The following is a 25,611-nucleotide window of genomic DNA, read 5'->3' as shown; positions in this document are numbered from 1 at the left end:
ATATTTTTTTAGTTTTTTTTTTTTTGAAAAATAGAATTATTTTTTAAAGCAGTTGTCAAACACCTCCTATTTTATGTTTTTTAAGAATAGAAAATTAAAAACATTTTTCTTATTTATTTTGAAGAAAAGAAAATTATTCTAAAAAACAATGATAAAAAAGTCATAAATAATTTTTTATAATATAAAATATTGATAATAAAAGCGCATTTGACAATGAATTCAAAGAGTGTAACATTTTTAATGAAATACAAAAATTTTCAAATGTTAAAAAATCGAAAATATTTTCTAAAATCATTATCAAACAAACTCTAAAAATCATTTTTACAAGAATAATTTTTAGATGATGTAATTATTTCGCATTTTAAAAAAAATGCATTTTTAATATGAATAAAAGTGTTGTGACAGAAGCATTATTAATAAAAACAGAACAAGTTAAAAACGTTATTAGAAGTATTATTAATAAAAGCGTTGGAAGTTAAACACGTTTTTCACGGGAATCATCTCCACGCCTTTAGTTTCATTGTAGTATTCTTTTGTTTTTGTTTTTTTGTTTTTAATTTCAAAGAAATTCTTGGTGGATGGATTTTATTATTTCGGTTAAACAAATTCTTGATGACAAGTTGGAGCCATTTTCTCTCAACACCTAAGCCTGCTGACACTAATAAATTACTAAGAGCATCCTGGAGAACGTTGAATAATTAATTTTAAAAACTACTTCGAAAATATCTTCCGAAAAAATTCAAAGACGTCTCAGAAGGCGTGTTTGTTCATAGTAAAATACGCAGATTTTGAGAATTGAAAATCTTCTTTCTTTTTGGTGTTCTTAACCCTAATACTTGATTTATGAACCTAGCTGTGTTATGCCTGCTTCCATTGAAAGAAATTATTGGAGAAATCATCATATAGAATCAGGTAACTGGTATCATATCACTACTAAGAAAAATGTAGGTGTATTCAAGGGAGAGGGATTCAACAAACTTACAATTTGAGCTGAAGAGACCTTCTCAAGACTGTCATCACTCATTTGAATTCTCATCTGCCTTGTTCTTTCTCCTGTCAACTGATTTTTGGACTGAGATAAAACTTTGGATCTCTGAAAAACCTTGTAATCGTCTCCGCCTTGTCAGATGAAAGGTCCGTGTTCTCCAAAATATAATCCTTTGATGCTTTGGCAATTGCTTCGATCGAACCAATGGCTTGATTAAGCTGAACAGAGAAGACAGTTGAAAATTCTTACCTCATGTTTTGTTCTTAGAAAATACTATATAAGACTGTACACTTTGGTGAATCTTAAGTTTCGAACTTGAAAATGCGAAAATTGATATCATATATATAAATACAAAAACATGGGAGCTTCGGCTTTCTTAATATCACCTCTAAGTTACTTCTGAGAACCACAAAATAATTCTGGGTTTTCTATTTTCATGAATTTCAAGATTCAGAGATTATGTGGCTGCAATGGTAGTTGGGAAGCCAATGGTTATGGAAATTAATGAATGATACAAACATTATGCATTTTCATATTTATTGAATGATTCATGACAAGCCCCTGCAGTAAGGGAAAAACAACTTGACCTGCTGCATATTGAATGCAATCAAGATAAAAAGAAAAGAAGAAAAAAACAGAGGTCTGCAGTAGTGTTAAATAATATTACCGAATTTGCATCATGGTTGTCAATTCCAGGTATGGAAGTGATTACTCTTAGGAATACGTCCATTCCTTGCACTGATCGCTTCCTCTTTAGAGACAAGAAAGGGTAGATTGAAGTAAGAATAAAGGATAACAATGACAACAGCAGAGACACACAATTAAAACAAGAGAATAACTTCAATCAACTGACCTCAGCCCTCAATTTGGATATCACATCCTGCCTCTTACATACTGCAATATACAGCACTGAATTAAAGAACTACTTGAAAGGAGTTAAGAGATATGAGCTTTAGAGAAGAGGCTTATACCCCCACGGGCATGAGCTATCTTCACAATCTTCTCAAAGCCCATCTCTATGTCTTGAACTGGCACAAATGTAGGCCTTCCAAGCTCCATTCCAAGCCTTCACCAATCACCAACAGCGAAACAGTAATCAGAGACTGGGCGAAAATGCATATTCTAGTTTTGGATGACTCACTTGAAGTAAGAGTGCACAAAAGAATCATTTTGCTCCCTGGTTGGAAGCGTGACGACAATGTAGAGATGTGCAAATTGCTCCTTTAGTTTCTTTACCCTGTATGAATATTGCTCATAGTTATACACAATATTAAAAAAAATGGATTGCCAAAAATTAAATATAAGGTTATATTTGGTTTCTGAAGAATATAAAGAAAACGAAATAAATGCTAATAAAAATGGTTTTTTTTATATTTGGATGTGATGGAAAAATATGAGGAAAAAAATACAAAGGGAAATGTTGAAAGACTTCCCTCCCCATTTTCCTTAAATAAAGGTGATGAAAGTATGGAGAAGGTGTATTTGCCAACAATTTAATTTTTTTTTTTCCAAATTTTCTTCACCTTTTTCTTTCTTGATATTTTTCCTCTCAGTTTTCTTTCCCCTTAAACTTTCCAAGAATCAAATATAGCCTAAGAGTTACTTAGTGTACTGTTATCAAATTATAAGGCTCATTACTTCAAACAGAGAAAACAAGACACCCAAATAATGAGAAAAGCAAGGCCACCTGCTAAAGGTTGGCAAGTAGTTGTTACCATCCCAGTTTGTAACAAAAACAAAGGCCACTGATAAACCACCACAGTTGAAAATGAAATCCTACAAATGAAAAATCTCAAAAAAATCAGTGAGAGAACCACTAAATACATAGAAGACAGGCAAAGGAAGAGAATTACAGGGGCAATCGGGACGAAGTTAAGACGGAAAGAATTTGCTTTGAGGAAGGAGGAGATGAAGTTGATGAATGATGGGTGCTGTTCATCTCTCCATGTGTTCCTCATCATACAAACCCCACCACTTCCTGCATTACACCAAACAATGTTAGCCCCATTCAACCATTATAACAAATCACAGAGTCACCCAATAGGCTTTGTCAATTGTCAGCTCAAACTGCTCAACTTTCAATTTGAAAGGCAAATTTGTACCCCTCAATATCTGTCCCTGTTACTTAAACAATCCTTTTTCATTGTAATGATTAATCTTATAATGAAAAAGAAAACAGTAACTTACAAGTAAGCAGGTCCTATGAATAACTTCCTGTCCATGCAATTGCTTTTGATCCTAAGGAACACACTTGCTCATAGCATATAGATACATATAGTTGGTGGTCTTATTTGGTTAGCCTTTTGTTTTTGGGTTTAGTTGGAAGCCAAAGCTAAAGTCGAAACCAAAGTCACAATTTTTAAAAGTTAATATCATTATTGTTAAAATTTGATTAAACATGAAATAACTTTTTGCATAAGCCAAGATCGAGCTTCTACAAGAAGCAACATTTTGTTGGCTTCCATATTAAGCTCTTTCTTAAGCTATAAACTCTTGGAACAAATGAACCAAACCGGCATAAAAGTAACATTTTCTTCGCTACCATATTAAGCTCCTTTTTAAGGCATAAGTTCTTTACACAAAATTAACGGATACGGAAGTTCTTATTGAGCTTAAAAAAGAATTTTTGGCTTCTCAAAGTCAATCCAAACAGGGCCTATATCAAATTGATGGTCCTATTTACCCCATGGGGATCCTCAGTTTTGGTTCTCCAAATATATTCCGGGACTAATTTTCGGTTTTATATAAAATTACATGAAATGCTGTTGAATGTATTGAAGAAGTAAATGCATGCTAAAACATTCTGTATCAGCAATCACATCATGTGTAGGAAAAAGATGATCGAAAGCAAACTTCTGATGAGAAATTAAATAAATCAACAACACTTTCCGATCAGTAATAATGCAGCAATTTCATATGTAACAGGAAAAAGTGAAAATCAAGTCGGAGAGTTATGTGAATTCAACCTTGTTTCAATAGCTTTGTACTCTCATATGAACAAACACTTTTTACACTAAAAGAATGTTTACGGAACCTTCGTTTGGTTGCTGAGAAAATAAACTTCAACTATTCCATTCAGTTTCTAAGAGGATATATATATATATAAATCAGAATTTCCTTTTTCATCTTTCAATTTCCTTCACTTCCTCGGCAACCAAAGAGAAAAGAGAATGTCGAAATTCAATATCTTTAAACTTTCATATCAACAAACACAGTTTTCCTTCGAAAGGAATGTCTCCGGAACCTTCAATTGGTTGCTGAAAAATGAACTTCAACTATTTGGTTCAGTTTTTGAGCGATTTTTTTGTTTTCTTATTTCTCTTGGAAGCCATTCTTTTCGTAGCTCAATTTCCTTCATCTTCTCGGTAACCAAACAGAAAAGAGAATACGGAAGATACCTGAGCTCGAGACATTTGGAGGATTCTGAGCCGTTGGATCTCTGCAACTTGCTTTGAAATTCGCCATTTTCGCAATGAGATTATGAGACGAGAAATGAAAATGAAATGGAATTCAAAATTTCGAATAATCGCAATAAATGGGGATCCAAATTTCTGTTCATTTCCCAAATGACCCACTTCTTCTGTTTTTTGTTTTCATCCATACCCTTACTGCCATGTTGGACACTTAATTTTGCCACGTAAAAAAACAAATTTCCACATTGAAAAGGATTGAAGGAAAAAAAAAAAAAAACACTCTTCTCCTTTGAAGTGGCTTTATCGTTGGTACTAGCAAAGGGATGACTATGGAGCCCGAAATCTCAATTTCCACCTCCAACTCCAAACCTCCTTCCAAGCCTTCTTCCAAACGTCTACTCTTCGATCGCCGTTACGGTTGGGTGTAATGCTCTCATTTCTCTTTTCTCAAAGTGATTTTACCATTTAAAGCTTTCGATTTTCATTTCGTTTTGATTTCATTTTCTTTCTCAGATTCGACGAATGGAAAGATCCATCCCAAGAAGCACTTTCCGGCGGCCGAGGCATGTGAGTTTCCCCCACTTTCTGACCTACCAAACATTAATTACTCATTTAATCTTTTTTCGTACATGTTCTCGAACGGTGCTTTAGGGATTAAGTTATTCACTTTTTATTTTATTTTATTTTATTTTTATTTTTTCATGCATTTTCATAGCAACCAAACGGAGTTGTCGTATGAAGGAATGAGTTTATTTTTATTACCATATCATTTTGCCTAGTATATTAATTTTTGTTTCCTTGGAAATATTAGGTTTTGTATATTGCCATTGGCGACAGCTTTACTGAAGACGGCTTCGCAATCGGTACGGTGATGGTTTTGGTTTGTTTGTTTTTATTTACTAGTTCTTTCTTCTTCTTCTTTTTTTTTTCTTTTTTTTTTTTAATTTTTAATTTTTTTTAATTTTTTTATTTGTTTTAGTTGGATGCTTGTTCGCTAAGAAAATTGTGGAAAGAAAATTTGTGGCCTTAACAAAATTTCCCCTCTCTGTGTTTGGCTTGAAGAAAGCTATAGAAGTCAATTTCACTCAGATATTTTGTTGAATTCACTTTAATTCTTCGTTTTGTTGTGAATCAGAAGACCATGAAATTATTAGGATGTAATTGTCCCATGGTTTCTCAACACCCAAAAACAGAGAGAAGATAGTGGCAAATAGAAAAGTTTTCTTTCATCTACATTATTTACTAGCAATTAAGGATGGCATTTCCATAGTTCTCTTGAATAACCTGCATTCACATATCTTAAATTTCCTTCAAGTATACTACTTTGGTGGAAAGTTTATTGTTGAGAAGAAAAGGAAGAACACAAGAGAAGGAGATTTTATGAAAAAGAAGAATTTGGTAATGTTGTCAGCTAGGGAAAAAAGCATGTTGTTACTGTAGACATAAGACCCATTTAAGAGTAAAGATCCCCTTCCTTGTGAAGATATTAAATAGAGGATTTAAACTTAAGGCTTCGAGAAAAGGGCAAGCAGTGTAGGATTAGTGGTTCGTTCTCAATGATGTCCTCAGCTTCTGTTGGCTCAGAGAACAAAAAGGACATGCTAGTAGATGGTCTTCTTATAAGGATTCAATGCCTAATTAACTTGTATTTGTGAGATTGGACTGGTTAACATTTTTGGATTCCTTTTCTCTTGGTTTTTCTTGAGTATATTAACCAAAGAAATATTCATTCTCTGAGTCTCCTGAGAATAAAGTAATCCATAATGCATTTCGCTTCCAAGAAAGGTGCCTCAGTTAAGGAAGGCACTTTATCTGTGCCTTGTTGTGGCTAGGGTGCTTTCAATAACACTGGCCAACATGAGCTAATAAGATTTTGTCATTGGCACCTTGCTTATCTCAGATTAGGACCACTAATGCCGACTCTGGTGGCTTGTAACCCTTCTCAGTTTTCTACCATTTCTTTTTTCACAAGGCTTAGATCCTTAGATCTAAAATTTCAAAGACCAAGTATGATTTTGTTTTTTACCTAGGATCATACAGTTAAGATGTAGGTATGAAAAAATATTGTGAAAATATCACTGAAATGTGAATTTTTGGTTGTTGAGACATCGAAGTAATGGAATTTTCAGTTGTGAAAACAAAGTAATGGAAAGAATTTTGTTTGGTTGATAACCGATGGTTTTTTTGTAAATTTATCACAATTGTTTTGATATTTGACTGATTTGACCAGTTTTTTTCCAATATTTTGGCGATTTTATCAATATGTATAGCCACATGAGCACAATGCATCTCAAATTGCTTAAAATTAAAGTGAGGATTGAGGGCCTCGAATCCCTACCCTTCAACAAGGAAAGTCTTGGCTAATTCTATGGGGCCAACTTTGTTGTTATATATATATATATATATATATATATATATATATATGCTTTGTTTGAATCCTAAACCAAATAATTTTATATTCATGCAAAAAATGAAATATATTTTTTTTTAATAGATAAAGAAAAGGAAAGTCTTGGCTAATTCTATGGGGCCAACTTTGTTGTTATATATATATATATATATATGCTTTGTTTGAATCCTAAACCAAATAATTTTATATTCATGCAAAAAATGAAATATATTTTTTTTTAATAGATAAAGAAAATGATATATTTAAAAAAAGCGTAAAAAAAGTGACTGTATATTAAAAAGAAAATGATATACATAACCTATTTTTTAATAAGTTATGTATAGGTATACATAACCTATACACCCACCACCAAAAAAGCCCAAAACAGGAGAAAGATACAAAATAGGAAGGGCTCCAACAGTCACAACAAGAGCCCAACTAATAAAAAAAAACTAACTAGAGTTTGATGACAATCATCTATAATGATTTTTTTTTTTTTAATTTTAAACTTTTTTTAAGTTCTTAACTTTTATTTTAAAATCTTTTGTATTTGTAGTTAAATACAAGAGAAACATGAACTTCTAAATAAGATTATAAACATTTTAAAATAAAAAATAATTATATATATATATATATTCTTAAATACATCAAAACTAGATAGATAATCATTTTAGTAGTAAATGCATTTTCAAGTACTGCATGTTATTGTTCAAGTCACAAATTTTATCATACAAATATTGTTTTTCTTAAACAAATTTAATATATATATTGTTATCTTGGAATTTTTTCTCATATTTCTATGAGTTTTAATTAAGTTTTGTTCCATTGATATGCACTTTTTTTTTTAAATTTATGTCTGAAATTTCCAAAATTTTTATGAAATCCAGTCCCCGATATTCCATCTGTTTCCAATAGTTTCGTCCTTGTTAAGATGTTTAGTCTTTTTATTTTTATTTTTTCCTTTCCTCGAGGAGTGATTGATGAGCTGTTATATTAAAATTTTAAAGCTTGATCCAGTGATTGCCTACTGTTTTGTTGGTTTTAGGGTGCTGTGTAAGTGAAGGGTTTTGAAGTGCTGACTTATCAGGGTTTTAATTTAAAGTGTAATTTAGAAACTGGCTAAATGTTAATGATGCATGATTGGTATAAAATGCCATAATTTGGTTTAGTGTTTATTATCAAGGGACTCACTGCACTTCTTTGTTTTTTTTGTTTGTTTTACTATAAAGCTTCTTAAAAGCCAATGATGAATGTGAAGGTTGATTTGGTGGGTTATCTTTTCCTTTATCGTATTGATTGAGATTTTGGTTTTACTAATATTTAGATTTTGGTTAGTAGTATATATATATATATATATATTAATTTTTATATCTAAATAGGTAAAATAATATAATATATATTCTATCACAGTAAGAGTGCTCAATTGGGGTACACATGTATGGTACATGTCATATGACTATCAAGAAATGGGAAGAGAGAAAAGCAGAGAAGCAACAATAGAACTTGCACTACACTACACTCGTATTGTTGATGAACCCAAAACAATCATCTAACTGGGCAACCTTTCTTCTAACCAAACAAATAAGGATCTCAATACATTTCCTTTAGTTTTTGTGTTGGCTTTTGCAAAACTACCACAACCCCCATCCAAAGTAAAGGTTGATTATGCCAGGTAAGCATGTAACAGGTTTAGGAATGGTCTGTATGCCTGCTTTTCTATTACTGTTCTTTTATTTTTATTTATTTATTTATTTTTATTTTTTATGTTGTCTTCTTTTTGTTTTGTCTAATTGAGTTATACCTTGTGCACTCTTATTTTCTTGCTATGTCTTACTTTCTTCAGGATAGAATGCGTAAGAATTTTGAATGCTTTTCTATTTTGAACTTTGGTTTTGGAAGTAAACATTTATAGACCTCACCAGAAAGAGCTTTTCACTAATTTGTTTTGCCATTGCCGTATCACAGATTAACCTTGCAGCAAACACTGCGGTTAAAGTTCTTGAAAGGCCAAACCTTCTATCACCACAGGAACTAAAAGCTAGTTTTGATGATCGATTTCACAAATTTATGTCTTCTATACAAAAACCAGAATTCAACTTGTTTGCCATCAAAGGAAATTCGACATTGCATGCTACTGATTCCTCCTCACATCCACATAGAGGTAGCAGTGAGTCACAAATGGCTAGTACAACATAAGTTTGCAAATTTGTGTAACACAATATCAGTTGTCTTGTATTGGATTAATATTGGGCATGTATACGGTTTTGATTAGGTGGCATTGGTTATTATAATGATGGGGATGGTGAATCTAATTTTGATAGTGTCTTCTATCTCAAGAGATGGTTGAAGGGTCTGTATTTATTGGATCGGATTCTTTATTAGTTAAATTTGTAGATCCCAATGGCATTAACTTAAAGTATCACCATACATTCGATATCAATTCTTCTACTTGTATGAGGTATTCCAGAATTGGTTATTTGACTTGGCAATGAATCTCAGTTATTAAGAATGTACAAGTTAGAGAAACCATTGAAGCACTTAGTTTTTCTTAGAAAGAAATGGCTCATTGGTGTTTGATTTATGTGTTTCTTAATTTGCTTTATGGGAAATGAGACTGTCAAGTTTCCTCTTGCTCTCTTGGAGAAACTTTATTTTAGTGTTATTATCTTTTTTCCTAAAGTAGATGGGATCCTAAGTTTGAATAGCTTGTAAGTTGGAATGGTGCCTTTCTTCTGATGTGATCTAATTTTCCAGTAGAAGTTCATCAAGGGATAACTGCTGCCACAAACATACAGCTGGGTACCGAGTTAGAGTCCACAGGTATCAGAAGGGTGCCTGGGGACCTTGTAGAGAGTTTATGTCATTTGGTGGTTGAAGTAGCCGGCTATGTGTCTACTACCATTGAATTACCAAGGATTTGGATCAGAACTTGTAGAGAGTTTCTGACAACTTTGGGTCCTGCAGGGTGTGTTGAAGTTAGGAAAGAGTTGCAAGGACTTGCGCCTCTCTTTTTTTTTCCCTTTTGCTTGGCACCCTTTGTATACTTTCTGCGTAATTTAGTGCACCTCTTTAGTAGTTCATTTTGTGTATTTTTATTCTTCAATATATATATATATATAAGAGTTAGGAAGTGTGCTTATAAAAAAGAAAAGAAATGTGATCCAGGTAACTCATTTAGCACATGAGGCTGGGGGCATAATTGTGTCTCTTAGCAAGAGGTCATCTCTCTCTCAAAAGACACTACAAAATTTCAAATGTAGAAAATATATGTTACAAAATATCTGTACTTCTTGTTATAGAAATGCAAAAAAATAAAAATAAAAATAAAAATAAAAATTCTTACTCTACTTTATACTAATTCAACATTTACAATTTCATTACTTATAATTTAGAATAATGGTTTTTTTAGTACTTAATTTTCAATTTTATCAAACACTTGTATTAAGTTGAATTGAATAAATAAAATTATGATGTATTTACACTTATTATAAGAAAAGAAATATATATATATAAAAAAAAATGGGTTAAACAAATTGAGTAATGAACCTTGGACATGACTAAGCCCTATAAACATTCCTCACAATTCAAGTATTAAAATGTAGTCATATTGGCATATTTTATTTAAATTCCTTTTATTATTCGACATATTTTCCCTTCTTTTAGTGATATGAAGTAGGTGCATTAAATGTTTCATGAGACAAAAAAAATAAGAACAAGATAAAAATGACCCTATAAATAATTTAAAATAGGTGTATAAAAATGGTCATCAAACAAAATAATGTTTGGATTTAACAAAATGATTTTTGCAGTTTAGGTTTAAGAGATTTTAAACTAGAGCTATCAAAGATAGGATTTAACGATACTAGTTGAGATTATGATAACATTTTTTTTATAGTATTTGGATTATGATTGACTACATTTGTAGTTAAATATTGAATATCTCTTTTCATACGACACTACAAAATAATTTGCACCATAATTAAAACACAGTAAAAGAATTTAAGCTAGTTTGTTTACTATGCATATGATCTTAATAGATATAAGAGGATAATTTATCGATGTGTCAAAGTCATTCTTAAAAGCACTTGTGAATAACTTCAAATAAATAAAATTATTCATACCTAAAAACATACAAATTCAAATCCACAATTCAAATTATCCATGCTTAAAAACATACAAATTAAAATCCACAATCCAAACAAAAAGTCTCTTTTATGGTATTCTCATTCTGGTTCAATACTGCATCTCTGCCACCACTTCCAATTCTAGGACCAATAGTTAGTCATGTTTCCTCAGCATCCTGACCAACGACAACGATTAGTCATGGTTCCACGAGTATATCATAATGTCATCTTTAAAAATAAAGAAAAGTAAGATCAAAATAAATATCAACCCATGCTTATAAGATAATTGTGCAATTTGAAAAACATATGATAATCGTTTGGCCTACCAATTCATAATTCAAACAAAAATTTTGGCCTACCAAAATAGCTATTGTAATATGATCTTTCTTTTTAAATTCAATAATTCATTCCAAAGATAAAGCTTTGATAGGGTCCTCAGATATTTATTAGAAAAAATAAAGGAGTTTTAAACTTAGACCTAAGAATATGGGATCTCCAAATTTTGTAAAATTTTGGGATAATTAAAAACAAATAAATTAAAATAAAGCAAAAAAAAAAAAAAAAAAAAAAAAAAAAAAAAAAAAAAGAGAAGAAAAAATAGAACCTATTTGAATGACTTGACCATCTAATCCCATATCAAACTTCATATTCTTCCAAGCATGTAATCATATTAAAAATTGTCGTAAATATTTTAATATTCAATAAAACCAAAGATTGAGAAGACATACCTTACTAAGTAGAGTTTGAAACTAGAGACATCTTCATTTTTTCTGATTTGATTTCTCTTTTTTATTTTATTGTAATGACTTAATAACACAAATAGAATCTCATAATTTTTAATATATTGTAATGACTAAATAAAATAAAAAATATAAATATAAAATGAGAAGCATATAAGTTATATGTTTCAAACTATTTCGATATGGCCTCAAAGCAATGGTGAAGTAGATGGGTAGGGGCAAATTAAGTTAAAAAAAAACAAGCAAAAATTAAAAAGAAACATGAATTGTAATAAACATACAAAATTTTTTATATTTCATGATCATTTAACAAAATATATGATTACTTATATTAGTTATGAAACAAAAAATAAAAAATAAAAAATGGAACAAAAAAAAAAAAAACAAACGTTTTAATTATTGACATTGATTGTGAAAGAATAAAACTATGAAGCATGAAATGATTAAAAAAAAAAAAGTTGATAATTTTTAAATTTTAGTTAAAAATTAATAAAAATTCAAGCAATATTTTCATAGGATTTTTTTATTTTTATTTTTATTTTTTTTAAAGAAAGCAAGAAATGTGATCATAAATTTTTAAAATTTTTACATTTTTTTAGCAAAACTTTAAAAATTCAATAATTTTAGAAATAAATTTTAAGAATCTTTTAAATAATTAAAATGATAAAATTTTATTCAAAACTTGTTTCTAACAATATAATATAAATGTAGCACCATCATTATCAATAGTAAATTAGTTGCCACATGAATAATCCTAAAAACTTAGGTATTTTAAAAATCTTAGAGTCAACCAAAACAACCTACCACTAAGAAAATTGTTTAATAAAACATAAATTATTTAAATAAAATTAAAATTTATCAATAATTAAGTAGAATATAATCTAAATAATCTATCTAGTATATATTTTTTTTCCTCTCATACAAAATGATTTTTTTTTTTCTTTTTTCTCATACAAAAATCATTTTCTTAGGAGCTAAACAAAGCTTGTACTTTTAATTTTTATTTTTTAAAATTCCTAAATAAATAAAAAGATATTTTGCGCCAAGCCCACAGGCCCTAAGTCATGCTCTCACCTTTTAGGTTGTTTATAGATGGATCCCATAATCAATCAATTTAAGAAACGTATCATAATTGTTAAGCTCTACACATATAATTTTACCCTCTAAATTGCATGACTTCCTTTTAAATTCAATAATCTACTCCAAATAATAAGTTCTAAAATATTTTTTTAGGAAAGAAAAAAAACAAAAAAATAAAAATAAAAAAATAAAAAATCAGTCACTAGGATATGATTTTAAAAGTTATCTAGATATTTCTCTTTTCACTAATTCCATCTAATAAATAAAAAAGAGAGAAGACATACCTTGCTAGGGTTTAAATAAAGCTTTGATCTTTTGGAAACTAGAGAAGGCTGGGTGATCTTCTCTGTCACCAAGGCTTCCTCTTGACGGCTAAGGGCAATGCATCTCATCTTGGGCGTACAAGAGATGTATCCCACAGCTTTTCACTTGAAAGCATGCGTTATCGCCACACGTAAAAGAGCCATAACCGATTCGAGTGTGGACGAGAGCCTTAAAGTTGTTCCACCAACTGGATCGATACTCACGGGGAATCTCAGTCTGAGAGAAACACGTCACCCAAATTGCTGGATCTGATGGGCTACCTCTGTAGCAGCAGAGGTGGGGGTCGCTGCTATATGATACGTAGGTTTTACAATCAGAATAAAACGGTATCTTCACCAGTCGTTTAGATTGATCACCATGGGATATCGTCAATTCACAATGTGGATCACCTTCTGTTGTCTCACATTCATCATCATCAAGGGGAACATGATGGAAGAATAGAACAAATCCCAAGAAGTTGTTATCTTCATATCAATTCATTGGGAGCTCTATTCTTACTTCACACCCCATTCTCTGATGGCTTACCCACTCTGGTATTCCACTACTTCCTGGAATGACGAATCTCCCCCGCTGAACAAATGTCCACTGTAGAAAAAAATGTCATGTAAATCTCTTTTTTTTTTTTTAATTATAAAAACTAAATAAATAATTCTGCCATGAAACTGATACCTGAATTGCAAATTTGAAGAGTTTGAGCAGAGAAGACCAAAGTGGACTTGAGAAAGTTTCAGTTTCTAGGCATGGACAACCATGTGCCTCCATATCTTTTAAACCTAATGGAAGCCGTACAATTTCTTCGAGCATCGGGCAGTGATTCATGTAAAGGGTTTGGAGCCTAAAAAGTCGATCGATGCAAGCGGGTATGCAACGAATACGGTTTTCACTTACATCTAAATATTCCAGTGAGGATAAGCACCATAAATCACTGGGGATTTCTCCCTCCATTAGATTGCAACCACCTAGATCTAAGTTCATTAGGCAATGCCGTAGGCCTCTCAAATTGTCAGGTAAGTTATGGAGCTTTGTACAGTTACGAACACGAAAACTAGTAAGACATGTCAAACTACCAATGCTATTGGGAAGAGCCACAAGGTTCTCACAATTGATCAATTCCAAGGATTCAAGACCTCTCAGGTGTTCAATTGATGATGGCAGCTCTGTTATGCCCGTTTCACGTAACAAAAGGCATTCTAATTGTTCCATATGGATTTCAACCCACATATGTCTGGAAGACTTCTCAAGTTTCTACAATTTTCCAAATGTAAGTGATGAAGTCCAGTGAGATAACCTATTGAGCAGGGTAATCCTTTAATAGCAGTTTCCTGTAGAGAAAGATCCCGTAGGTTTCCCATATTTTTTTGGATCTCAGGAAACCTCTCAAGATTTGAGCAACCACCGAGGTCAAGAATTTCAAGGTCCTGCAAGCACCCAAAGCTATTTGGGAGTTCCTTAATAGCGGTGTGCTTTAAAGAAAGCGCCTTCAAGAATTTCATATTCCCTTGGATCTCTGGAAATTTCTCAAAGTTTGAGCAATATGAGAGGTCAAGGATTTCAAGAGATTCCAAACGTCCAATGCTGCCTGGGAGTTCCTTAATAGCGGTGTGCTTTAAAGAAAGCTCCTTTAAGATTTTCATATTCCCTTGGATCTCTGGATATTTCTCAAAGTTTGAGCAATATGATAGGTCAAGATGTTCAAGAGATTCCAAACATCCAATGCTGCCTGGGAGTTCCTTAATACCACTCTTATATAAATCTAGCTCACATAAAAGTCCCATATTGGTAAATACATCCGAAAATTTCTCAAACTTTGAACATTTTCTAAGAGAAAGAATTTCGAGAGAGGTCAAGGACCCAATGCTATTTGGGAGTTCCTTAATACCACTCTTATATAAATCTAGCTCACATAAAAGTCCCATATTGGTAAATACATCCGAAAATTTCTCAAACTTTGAACATTTTCTAAGAGAAAGAATTTCGAGAGAGGTCAAGGACCCAATGCTATTTGGGAGTTCCTTAATAGCAGTCTTATCTAAATAAAGCCCCTTCAAACATTTCATATTCCCTCTTATCTCTGGGAATTTCTCAAATTTTGAGCAATATGAGAGGTCAAGAATTTCAAGAGATTCCAAATACCCAATGCTGTTTGGGAGTGCTTTAATACCACTGAAACATAGATCAAGCTGCCATAAAAATTTCATATTCTCATGGATCTCAGGAAATTTCTCAAAGTTTGAACAATCCGAGAGATCAAGGACTTCAAGAGATGATAAATACACAATGCTACTTGGTAGCTCTTTAATCCCACTCTTGTTTAAATGAAGTTCCTTCAAATGTTTCATATTCCCATGGAACTTAGGAATCTTCTTCAACTTTCGACATTGACTGAGATAAAGGACTTCAAGAGATTCAAACTTCATGTTAGTTGGAAAGCTTTGGAGCTACTCACATCCTCCTAAATTCAAGTAAGTCAATCGTTTGAGATCGCCAATAGATGAATGAAGTTCACACAAACTTGTACAACCTTCAAGATTTAGTCTCTCCAAATTCGGCATGCTTGAGAATTTTGGCATTTTGACAAGTTGTTTTGAGTTACTTAAATCAATGCCCTTTAGTTTTCCAAGACACTGTAACAAAAGACATTCTTTTAATAAAAAAAATTCTTCTACTTGAAAATTATTAAAAAGAAAAGAACATTAAATAATGGTCATACCTTATTCCCTTTCCAAAGCTTTTTTATGTTGCTAGACTTCAAGTTGATTTCAATAAGCTCCTCTCCATAAAACCTTGAAGGTAAAGACCTCAAAGTGCATCTTTGCCAATGAAGATATCTCAAATTATGAGGAAATTCAAAGTCTTTAGGAAGATGCACTTTATACTCCTCTCTTGTCAAACCATCATGATCATTGCAATAGATTTTAAGCAACCTAAGTTTCTTCATCTTAGCAAACACTTTTGTACTGAACTGTATTTCTTTTGATCTAGACAAGTCTAAAGATATGGTTTGAATATTTTTCATCCCCTGGAAAAACAATAATGAAAAATAAGGGAACAACACAAGATAAAAATCCTAACTACAATTATATAGACAATTAACCACTAAAAAAATTGATTATAAATATTTAAATAACTATATTTAGGCATTTAATTCATACCTCATGTCTAGAAAATGCATCATAAATATCATCAACATCCCACAATCTACTCCATTTGTTTGGGTCCCTGGGACATTCTTCACGAACAATTGCCCAACCCATCTGTTGTATCAAGTCATGTGTACGACGTTGCTAAAGATAGTTACCAAACATCTATCACATAGAACTCTTATGTTGCTCATTGAATTTAACTTGCAACCATCTAATATTCTTAACACAACATCTTTGCATTCACCTTTGAAGAAACACGCAATGTCCAAGAAAACCTCCTTTTGAGAAGGATCAAGCCAATCAAAGCTTATTCTAAGCACATCATTAATTTCCTTCATGGGTTTTTTTTTTTTAATTTTATCCAATGTGCTTTTCCATTCATCTATTGTCAAGCCTTTAAGAAAAGAACCTAGAACCTTAAGGGCCAAAGGGAGACCTTGAGCATATTGTACCATGCGATTTGAGAGGTCTACATAATCTTCTTTAGGATCATTTTGTTTAAAGGCATGTTGTCTGAAGAGTTGAAGAGCTTCCTCATAATGTAATTTTGTAGCCTCATATGATATAGTCACTTCATACTCAACCAACAGATGTTGGTTTCTGGTTGTAATGACAATTCTACTTCCTGGACCAAACCATTTAGGACTTTCAGCTAATAACTTTAATTGCTCCAAATGATCCACATCATCAATAACAATAAGAACTTTTTTTTAGCCGAGTCTGCTCTTTATTATATTGATCCCTTCATTGATATCACTAAACTCTACTTCTTGGCCCACTATACCACGAAGAAGTTGTTTTTGTAGTTGAAGTTGACAACCATTTTTGGATCTCTCTCTGACATCTTGGAGGAAGCAAGCACCATTGAATTGACATTGGATTTCATTATAAACAATCTTGGCAATGGTAGTTTTACCAATTCCGCCAATTCCATAGATCCCAACCACAAGAACGTCATTCGAGTGATTATCTAACAATAATTTAAAGTCTTCTAGGTGAGAATATATCCCAACTATATCATCGTCAATATGCAAAAGCTTGGGATTCAATCTTTTACAAATCCCGTTAGTAATTTCCTCAATATGCTTTGACTCATACCTGCCCATTATAAAGTACAATGTGACACTTCATGAGTTATAATGAATTGCAAAAGATAACAAATATGAAGCAAATTTAGTGATATTCACTTGATTTTGTCAATATAACAGAAGTAAGGGCATAAAAGATGTAAAAAGTATTAAAAGAACCCAATATATTGAACATTTTACACATAATGAGAAGGCAACAAGTTTTGAGCCTACTATTAATAACATCACAAAGCAAGCTTTACTATACAAAATTATTAACTTGATTTAAGACAACTAAATCCTTATAACTTAATTAAATCGAAAGCACAAGTTAAGGAAGTTGAAGTTACCCATCATCCTTCACATGGAAACCACTTAGATTGCTTGCGTCAGTCACGGAATCCCTCCACCTTTGCAGCTTTTCCGCATCTACATTTCTCACATGAATGGAAAATGCCTCTCTGAAGCTCCCTGTTTGCTTTCGCACTTCGGAAGGATCCACGTGGTAGAACATCGGCAAGACTATTTGTTCCATTTTTTCCCTACACTCCATGATCTTCGCTAACTCATCCAAACACCACTTGGACCGAGCATAGTCTTTTGAGAACACAACTATGGAAATTCTTGATTCTTCAATAGTTTTTAAAAGTTCTGAAAGTGTTAGTCCCCATCCGATCCAAATTTACGAATAAATGATCCGTAAAATTGTAGCGGGTGTCTTCACCTCTAAAACTCAAGAACACATCGAAGTTATATTGACGGATTGAGGTAGAAGAAGAAGAAGAAGAAGAGGGTTTTTGGGTAGAGGAAGCCATTGTTGGAGAGTTTGTGGATGAAAGCTTAAAGAGAGTTGAGGATTAACTTGTGGTCAGTCAATACTTGATATCCCTACGGCATCTTTGGGTCCTCACGCAAAAACGAAACATCGATTGTCCCAACACATGCAAGCAGGTGATCCTTTTCCCATTTTTTGGGGTCCCAATGCATAAGCATGTGAAGGAGTAATGAGTGGGGAGGTCGGTGGCTTTTAAAAAAACTATAGAGAAAGACCCACCCACCACAAACCCACTATGCCCATTGGCCCTTTCCCTTTGACCTAGTCAAAGCCTTTCAATACAATTGCCATAAGTCCTTTCCTTGAAATTTCGAACTTTTGTATTCCTTTGACCAGTCGAAGCCTTTCGATATTACTGGTATGAGTCCTTTCCCCTATTAGGATCCAACCTAATATCCCGTATGAAAGCAAACCTCCGAACCAATTGGGTAAAAAATGGAGGCATGGTAATGGGTCTTGCTACGGTACCGAAAAGCACTTTTCGGTACCATACCCACTTTTTTGGGCTAATAGGGTAGAGACACATGGCATTTTAAATAAAATAAAAAAAAAAGCAAAACCTCTTCTTCAAGTCAACCAACCGGTTGCCATGGGAAATAATCCCATGCAACACACATTGTTACATTTATTACATTAACCAATTATAAATTTGTTTAATGTAATTATTTTGTTTAGGAAATTTTTTTTATGAAACAGAAAAATAAAGAAATTTTTGAAAAAATAAATTACAGTTTTTATTTTTATTTTTGTACTATAAAGTGATTAAACCCCACATAAAAATTAAATTTAAAATAAATAAAAAATTATAAAGAATTTAGTGATATAATTTAGAAATTAAGGAAAAGTAAATTTAATTTATTTTAACATCAAATAATTTGTTGACAAAAATTTGACGAATATTTGAAGTGTGAAAAGCAATATAATTGGTTTATGAAGTTAAAAAAATAGGAAAACTAGAGCTAAATTTTATAAAATATATATTAAATTAAAATTAAATTAGTTGTGTACTAATTATTAATTGAGAATATATGATTAAATTATTTCTTAGCTTTTCAAAAAAAATTGGTTGAAATATTGAAAATACGAAAAAGGTATAATTACTAACAATATGGAAATCCAAACCCCTCACATATTTTTTCGGTAAATTTCCATTTTGAATTTTTCGATCCATTTCACACCCTCAAAATGTACTGAATTTTTGAGTATTTTTTGGATTTGGATTTTTCCGGAAATCATTTGACCACCTCCTAAGTGTAATGAACTTATTTAAACAATATCCAAGCCATATTAAGTTCCAAAAAAGTTTAAAAACTTCAAACAAGTGGAGAATCTGAAACAAGTGGAGAATCTGGAGGGTACGAAGCATATGAGGATTCCTCACATTCTTCGTACCCTTGTGAATTTTTTTGTATTTTTGGATTTCGATTTTTCCGGATATCATTTGACCACCTTCTAAGTGTAACGAACCTATTTAAACAACATCCAAGTCATATGATGCCCCAAAAAATTTTAAAAACTCCAAAGAAGTGGAGATTTGGGAGGGTACGAACAATGTGAGGATTCCTCACATTCTTCGTACCCTTGTGAATTTTTTAGTATTTTTGGATTTCGATTTTTCCGGATATCATTTGACCACCTTCTAAGTGTAACAAACCTATTTAAACAACATCCAAGCCATATGATGCCCCAAAAAATTTTAAAAAGTCCAAAGAAGTGGAGAATTGGGAGGGTACGAACAATGTGAGGATTCCTCACATTCTTCGTACCCTTGTGAATTTTTTAGTATTTTTGCATTTCAATTTTTCCGGATATCATTTGACCACCTTTTAAGTGTAACGAACCTATTTAAACAACATCCAAGCCATATGATGCCCCAAAAAATTTTAAAAACTCCAAAGAAGTGGAGATTTGGGAGGGTACGAAGAATGTGAGGAATCCTCACATTGTTCGTACCCTTGTGAATTTTTTAGTATTTTTGGATTTCGATTTTTTCGGATATTATTTGACCACCTTCTAAGTGTAACGAACATATTTAAACAAAATCCAAGCCATATGATGCTCTAAAAAATTTTAAAAACTCCAAAGAATTGGAGATTTGGGAGGGTACGAACAATGTGAGGATTCCTCACATTCTTCGTACCCTTGTGAATTTTTTAGTATTTTTGCATTTTGATTTTTCCGGATATCATTTGACCACCTTTTAAGTGTAACGAACCTATTTAAACAACATCCAAGCCATATGATGCCCCAAAAAATTTTAAAAAGTCCAAAGAAGTGGAGATTTGGGAGGGTATGAACAATGTGAGGATTCCTCACATTCTTCGTACCCTTGTGAATTTTTTAGTATTTTTGCCTTTCGATTTTTCCGGATATCATTTGACCACCTTCTAAGTGTAACGAACCTATTTAAACAACATCCAAGCCATATGATGCCCCAAAAATTTTTAAAAACTCCAAAGAAGTGGAGATTTGGGAGGATACGAACAATGTGAGGATTCCTCACATTCTTCGTACCCTTGAGAACTTTTTAGTATTTTTGCCTTTCGATTTTTCCAGATATCATTTGACCACCTTCTAAGTGTAACGAACCTATTTAAACAACATCCAAGCCATATGATGCCCCAAAAAATTTTAAAAACTCCAAAGAAGTGGAGATTTGGGAGGGTACGAACAATGTGAGGATTCCTCACATTCTTCGTACCCTTGTGATTTTTTTTGTATTTTTGGATTTCGATTTTTTCGGATATCATTTGACCACCTTCTAAGTGTAACGAACCTATTTAAACAACATCCAAGCCATATGATGCCCCAAAAAATTTTAAAAACTCCAAAGAAGTGGAGATTTGGGAGGGTACGAATAAATGACCGTTCGCACAAATCATAATAATTGCATTGGAAGTAACTAATGAATTATATAACTTTATGCTACCACCATATGCATTAGTTTTTGTACCTTTGTTGGTTTTTGTTAGTTTCTTTCAATCCCACAAAGTCGTTCCAAAATTGACTTGTTTAAAAAATGTTGATCTTATGTTGAATCCTCATTTAAGGGGTTATTGAGATTTGATCCTTTTTCTTCAATAGGCCATCAAGTATTTTTTGGATAATCGGAATTAGGAGGTGCAATTTAGGCAAGTTGTCATGACTTAAGCCAACCTTAATTTGGATAAGGTTCGACAATTATTTATAATCTTAGGGTACAATTTTTTTTTTCCAAACTTAATTAAGCTGAAATACAAATAAAAATTCGAACAACCCAAACCTAATCTAAATCCAATTTAATATTTTTATAATATTTATAGTTTAAATTATTTTATTTAATAACTTTATTTTATTTAATTTTGTAGATGATGTTACAATAATAATATCAATTTATAATTTTTTTTCCCCTTTTTTACAAAGATAATAGCGATGACCAGACGGTCGACCGGTTGTGTAACCGGTCGACCGGTTTGTCGGGACAGAGATTTTAAAAAGGCCCCCGTGAGCTTCATTTATCCCATTTTCGCCTCCAGAGCTTCCCGCCCCTTCATATCCTTGCTTCCCGAAGAGTTTTTTGCCAGATTTCGGACCGTTTGCAGGCCGAGGACTTCATTTTGGGACGGATTTGGGCAAGGGTTTTGGTTTTAAACCCAGGGTTTCACCTCTTTAGGGCGTCTCCTCTCTTCACCACGCATGTGAGGGCTATTCAGCTTCATCTCCAGGCGTATAGGGTTTCGGGTTTGTGGTTGCATCTTCCTTTTTGCTTTCATTCCTTGTTTGGACTCCTTCTTCACCTCTTTCACTACATTGATGGCACCACGGAGAGAGACGAGCACTTCCAGGGCTTAGAGCAAGCGCCCTGTTGAGGCATCTCAGCCCGAGCAGACGGAGGCTCGCCGAAAGGCGAGGTTTGACACGTCACTCTTCAGTTCGAATGAGGACCATCAGCGCTACAAGCAAAAATTTGCTAAGAGGAAAGTCATCCCAAGGAGAAATGTCAATTTCTCCCAACTTCGGCACTTTGGCTTTGAGGGGTTGTTCGGACGGATGGGATGGCTGCCCGTTGTGACGATCTCTGAGCCCGTCTTCCCGACTCTGGTGCGGGCTTTCTATTCTCGGGCGACCTATGGGGTTGGAGGACCCGTATTATCCACTATGAGAGGCGTTGAGATCCGTTTGAGTCCTGAGAGCATCTGCCGCATTCTCGACATCCCTTCGGTTGGACTCCATGTTTATGAGGCCAAGGCGTGGCCCACTGTGCAGGGATTTGATGCTATAGAGGCTGTTCAGAGGTTGTGTGGACATGCCGAACCTCAGGGGATGGGCAAACCATCGGCTCACAGCTTGACAGTGACTAGCCGAGTCCTTCACCATATGATTTCTTCGATTCTCTTGCCACGTGGAGGACATCGAGATGAGGTCTCCTACCTCGAGGCTTTCATTGTTGACTCGATCCTCACCGGGAGACAGATTCATGTTGGCTACCTTATGATGATGCACATGATCTCCTGTGTTGAGAGCTCGACACGTGTACTCCCCTACGGCCGCTTCCTTACCCGTGCTTTCAAGGATGCCGGGATCAACTTGAGTAGAGAGACAGATCTTGAGGCCCCCACCACTTATGACACGTATGATGAGCAGTCTCTAGGCCGCATGAAGTTCGAGAAGGCACCCGATGGCTCCTGGGTTAGGAAAGTCGAGCGACAGGCTCGGGGACATGATCAGATACACCCTGTATCAGAGGAGGAGGCCGAGATTAGAGAGATGGAGGATGGGTTGGACCCTCAAAGGGACTTTGAGCAGAGAGGGCCCGAGGTTGACATTCCGCCTCCACATCGGTCAGAAGGCATTCATTTTGAGGCTACCTTCTCCGAGCCTATGATGACTGAGCCATCCTTCACAGCAGGCCCTTCATCTCAGCCATCATTTATCGAGCTACCATCTCAGGCTCCTCATGCTCCTGATTATCCACCTTGGATGGATTTGTCAGCACAGATCAGCTCTCTCGGGACACGTATGGAGGAGTTAGCAGTAGTGCATGATACTCGTTTTTCTTCCATGGAGGATCACATCGATCAGTATGAGGCCGACTTCACCTCTCAGTTTGAGCATCTCGTGGAGAGGATTGAGCGGCTTGAGAGCCGCCAAGAGAGTCAGCACGAGGAGATGATGGCTTACCTACGTTCTGTGTTTCCACCACCACCTCCACCTCCTCAGTCTTGAGTGTGTTTGGGATCCCCCTTCGTTTCTTTTTTATGTTGCCAAAGGGGGAGATATTTATTGGATATAAGATCTATAGGATCTAGGAGTCTCTCATGCATGTCATTGTTATCAATTTCATATCTATCTTATTGTACATGTGAGATTTCCATATATATATGATATGATATTTTTATCAATTGATTCTTCGTGTTTTACATTGCTTATCATTTGATTGATCCATGATTGGTTTGAGGGGGATATTTCTTTCTCTCCTAGATAACCAAGGTTTGTTATCATCAAAAAGGGGGAGATTGTTAGCCCAAGGGTTCTCCTAATCGGGTTTTGATGATAACAAACCATGGTTAAGTAACTAATTGGTTTAATGTTTAAGAATCTCAAATATTAACTCCGAAATTCATCAAAGGACCAATCTATGAAGCATAAGCAAATAAAGAAAATGTGGATATCTAACTGATTTTGTACAATTTTATATCCAACACACCATGGTGGATCAATTGGATTCATTAAAATGCCATGGTTTCATATATATCTAAACAAGAATCTGAAAGTAAGTAGTTCTCAAGAATCTTCGAAAGCCTAAAATGTCATACTGGCCTAGTCACACTTTTCATAAAGTTCCTATCTTTCACAAATCATTTCTTGTCCTTCCCTCTTTAGTTGTTGTCTACTAGTGGAAACAAATGTTTTTCTCTACAAACTATGTTGAGTTAGATTTTTATGGTGCAGGAATACTACTACTTCACTGCATAATGAATTTCTTGTGAACCTCTACCCATGGAAGATGTAAATTCTAGCTGGCTAGTCTGAATTTTTAGACAAAACCATATTTATAAGACGGGATATGGCAGCATTTGCAGTGCAAAGTTCACTGAACGGTTGGCTTATGATCTATATCATGTTTTGGGTTTTGACGAATAACCTTTCATGATTAAAGTTTTATACACTTCATTGGTGAACCCTTCCATATTCCAAGTGTCAATAGATAATTTACATTTTGTCCAAGGTTGGGGGTTTAATTTGACTGTGGAGAATTGCATTTTGAATTTCTTTTTGGATTTTATGAAGTTTTCATATTGAAGCTTGGTAGCTTTTGGGGTGTTTTGGTAAGAAGATGACTACTAAACCTTGGATCTTGTCTATGGAAGGAGATTAAGATACTTGACCAATCCCTGATGGGTATTGGAAGCCTTTTTAGAAGTCAATAGTATCTCAATTTTACCTATCAAAAAAAAAAAAAAAAGTTATAGAGTCCATGGATTATATTAACGGATGTGCTCATACTCTTGCTCTCTTTTCGCGCCTTTTTAATACAATTTCTTACTTATATATAAAAAATAATAATTAGTGGATGTGCTGATGTTTAGGCATCATGTTTCCTTGTTACGGTAGGGGATAATTTTGGTTTATCTTGCATTACTTCATCTATCAATGTGTTATATAGATTGATAATTCTGTTTTTCGTCTTTGGGAACAGATTTTTTGGAGGATGAATTCAATACAGGGCTACAAGTTAAGATTGATAATTTATCTTGCATTACTTCATCCTATCAATGTGTTTTATATATTGATAATTCTGTTTTTTCGTCTTTGGGAACATATTTTTTGGAGGATGAATTCAATACAGGGCTAAAAGTTAAGAACGAACCTGGAAAAGCCCATAACCTTCCATTTTTCCCCAAATAAGACGAGCTGAGTGAGGAAGAACTTGAAAAGATGGTAGACGAACGTTACAAGGATGGTTCTAAATTTATTACCTATGCTGAAGATGATTATGAGACGAAAAGATCAGTTCAAAGAAACTCGCTTATCCCTTCTATTAAGGATCCAACGATCTGGAAAGTCAAGTGCATGGTACAATGTATAATAATTTAAGATCAGAATTTGGAATGCCTTGAGCAATCCCTCCTCTTTTGCGTTCCTTTCATTTGTTTGATGTAATGATGTATTTTTTTAGGGGAAAGAAAGACAGGATGGATGACTAGATGGTGGAGCTGAAACTAGATGGTGATGTGAACAGAACAGGAGACATATGGCAGATATGTGTTGAGGTAGTCTTGCTATGAGGCTTCTGAAAGGACAACCTTTATTTCTGATGTTATTGGTTATAGGGTTGTTTTCCCTGTCTAGCATGTATCAACTTTTTCTATCCAGAACAAGGATATGTGTTGAAATTTCATAGAAATTGTTCTTTATCCTTATATTGGCATCAAGCTGAATAATATTTAGGTTGTGAGTGCATGTTGTGATATCCTTTACATCACCTTTACTATTGTAATTTATGCATATGCACCACCACATAAAGT

The 25,611-nt window shown here is 33.6% G+C and overlaps 3 protein-coding genes and 1 pseudogene across 4 annotated transcripts; 1 reads left to right on the top strand and 3 right to left on the bottom strand.

The window, feature by feature from the left end:
- Nucleotides 1–923: 923 nt before the first annotated feature.
- Nucleotides 924–13,821, bottom strand: LOC117908375 (protein PARTING DANCERS homolog). 2 transcript variants are annotated; one of them, XM_034821956.1, is made up of 10 exons: nt 13,728–13,821; nt 13,019–13,643; nt 11,643–11,698; nt 2,842–2,966; nt 2,676–2,764; nt 2,130–2,225; nt 1,960–2,054; nt 1,842–1,882; nt 1,656–1,739; nt 924–1,206 (listed from the first exon to the last, which is right to left on the bottom strand). In XM_034821956.1, the coding sequence occupies exons 4-10, from the start codon at nt 2,947–2,949 to the stop codon at nt 1,057–1,059; spliced, it is 663 nt and encodes a 220-aa protein (XP_034677847.1). In that variant the 5' UTR covers nt 2,950–2,966; nt 11,643–11,698; nt 13,019–13,643; nt 13,728–13,821; the 3' UTR covers nt 924–1,056. The 2 variants fall into 2 exon arrangements, with proteins under 2 accessions (XP_034677847.1, XP_034677846.1); XM_034821955.1 differs by lacking the exons at nt 11,643–11,698; nt 13,019–13,643; nt 13,728–13,821 and adding an exon at nt 4,387–4,569.
- Nucleotides 4,700–9,312, top strand: LOC117908378. The gene is made up of 4 exons (XM_034821957.1): nt 4,700–4,825; nt 4,915–4,968; nt 5,213–5,264; nt 8,756–9,312. Exons 1-4 carry the CDS (start codon nt 4,725–4,727, stop codon nt 8,984–8,986), a joined length of 438 nt encoding a protein of 145 aa, XP_034677848.1. The 5' UTR covers nt 4,700–4,724; the 3' UTR covers nt 8,987–9,312.
- On the bottom strand, nt 10,863–17,923 carry LOC117908374 (annotated as a pseudogene).
- LOC117908261 (disease resistance protein RPV1-like) lies at nt 13,107–15,475 on the bottom strand. The gene is made up of 2 exons (XM_034821881.1): nt 14,347–15,475; nt 13,107–13,522 (listed from the first exon to the last, which is right to left on the bottom strand). The coding sequence occupies exons 1-2, from the start codon at nt 15,473–15,475 to the stop codon at nt 13,107–13,109; spliced, it is 1,545 nt and encodes a 514-aa protein (XP_034677772.1).
- Nucleotides 17,924–25,611: the final 7,688 nt, after the last annotated feature.

This window comes from Vitis riparia, chromosome 19 (genome assembly GCF_004353265.1).
Source record: "Vitis riparia cultivar Riparia Gloire de Montpellier isolate 1030 chromosome 19, EGFV_Vit.rip_1.0, whole genome shotgun sequence".
Taxonomy (NCBI): Eukaryota; Viridiplantae; Streptophyta; class Magnoliopsida; order Vitales; family Vitaceae; genus Vitis; species Vitis riparia.
This window is presented reverse-complemented; position numbering and strand designations above follow the sequence as displayed.

What these genes read in the sequence shown, in the direction of transcription:
- LOC117908375 (XM_034821955.1), bottom strand. Translation starts at nt 4,453, where the DNA reads ATGGCGAATTTCAAAGCAAGTTGCAGAGATCCAACGGCTCAGAATCCT. An exon ending in TTTGTGCACTCTTACTTCAA is followed by an intron (nt 2,055 to 2,129) that starts GTGAGTCATCCA and finishes TGATTGGTGAAG; the next exon opens with GCTTGGAATGGAGCTTGGAA. An exon ending in TATCCAAATTGAGGGCTGAG is followed by an intron (nt 1,740 to 1,841) that starts GTCAGTTGATTG and finishes TTGTCTCTAAAG; the next exon opens with AGGAAGCGATCAGTGCAAGG.
- LOC117908378 (XM_034821957.1), top strand. Translation starts at nt 4,725, where the DNA reads ATGACTATGGAGCCCGAAATCTCAATTTCCACCTCCAACTCCAAACCT. An exon ending in GATCGCCGTTACGGTTGGGT is followed by an intron (nt 4,826 to 4,914) that starts GTAATGCTCTCA and finishes TTTCTTTCTCAG; the next exon opens with ATTCGACGAATGGAAAGATC. An exon ending in TGAAGACGGCTTCGCAATCG is followed by an intron (nt 5,265 to 8,755) that starts GTACGGTGATGG and finishes GCCGTATCACAG; the next exon opens with ATTAACCTTGCAGCAAACAC.
- LOC117908261 (XM_034821881.1), bottom strand. Translation starts at nt 15,475, where the DNA reads ATGAAGTTTGAATCTCTTGAAGTCCTTTATCTCAGTCAATGTCGAAAG. An exon ending in AGGATTACCCTGCTCAATAG is followed by an intron (nt 13,523 to 14,346) that starts GTTATCTCACTG and finishes ATTGATATGAAG; the next exon opens with ATAACAACTTCTTGGGATTT.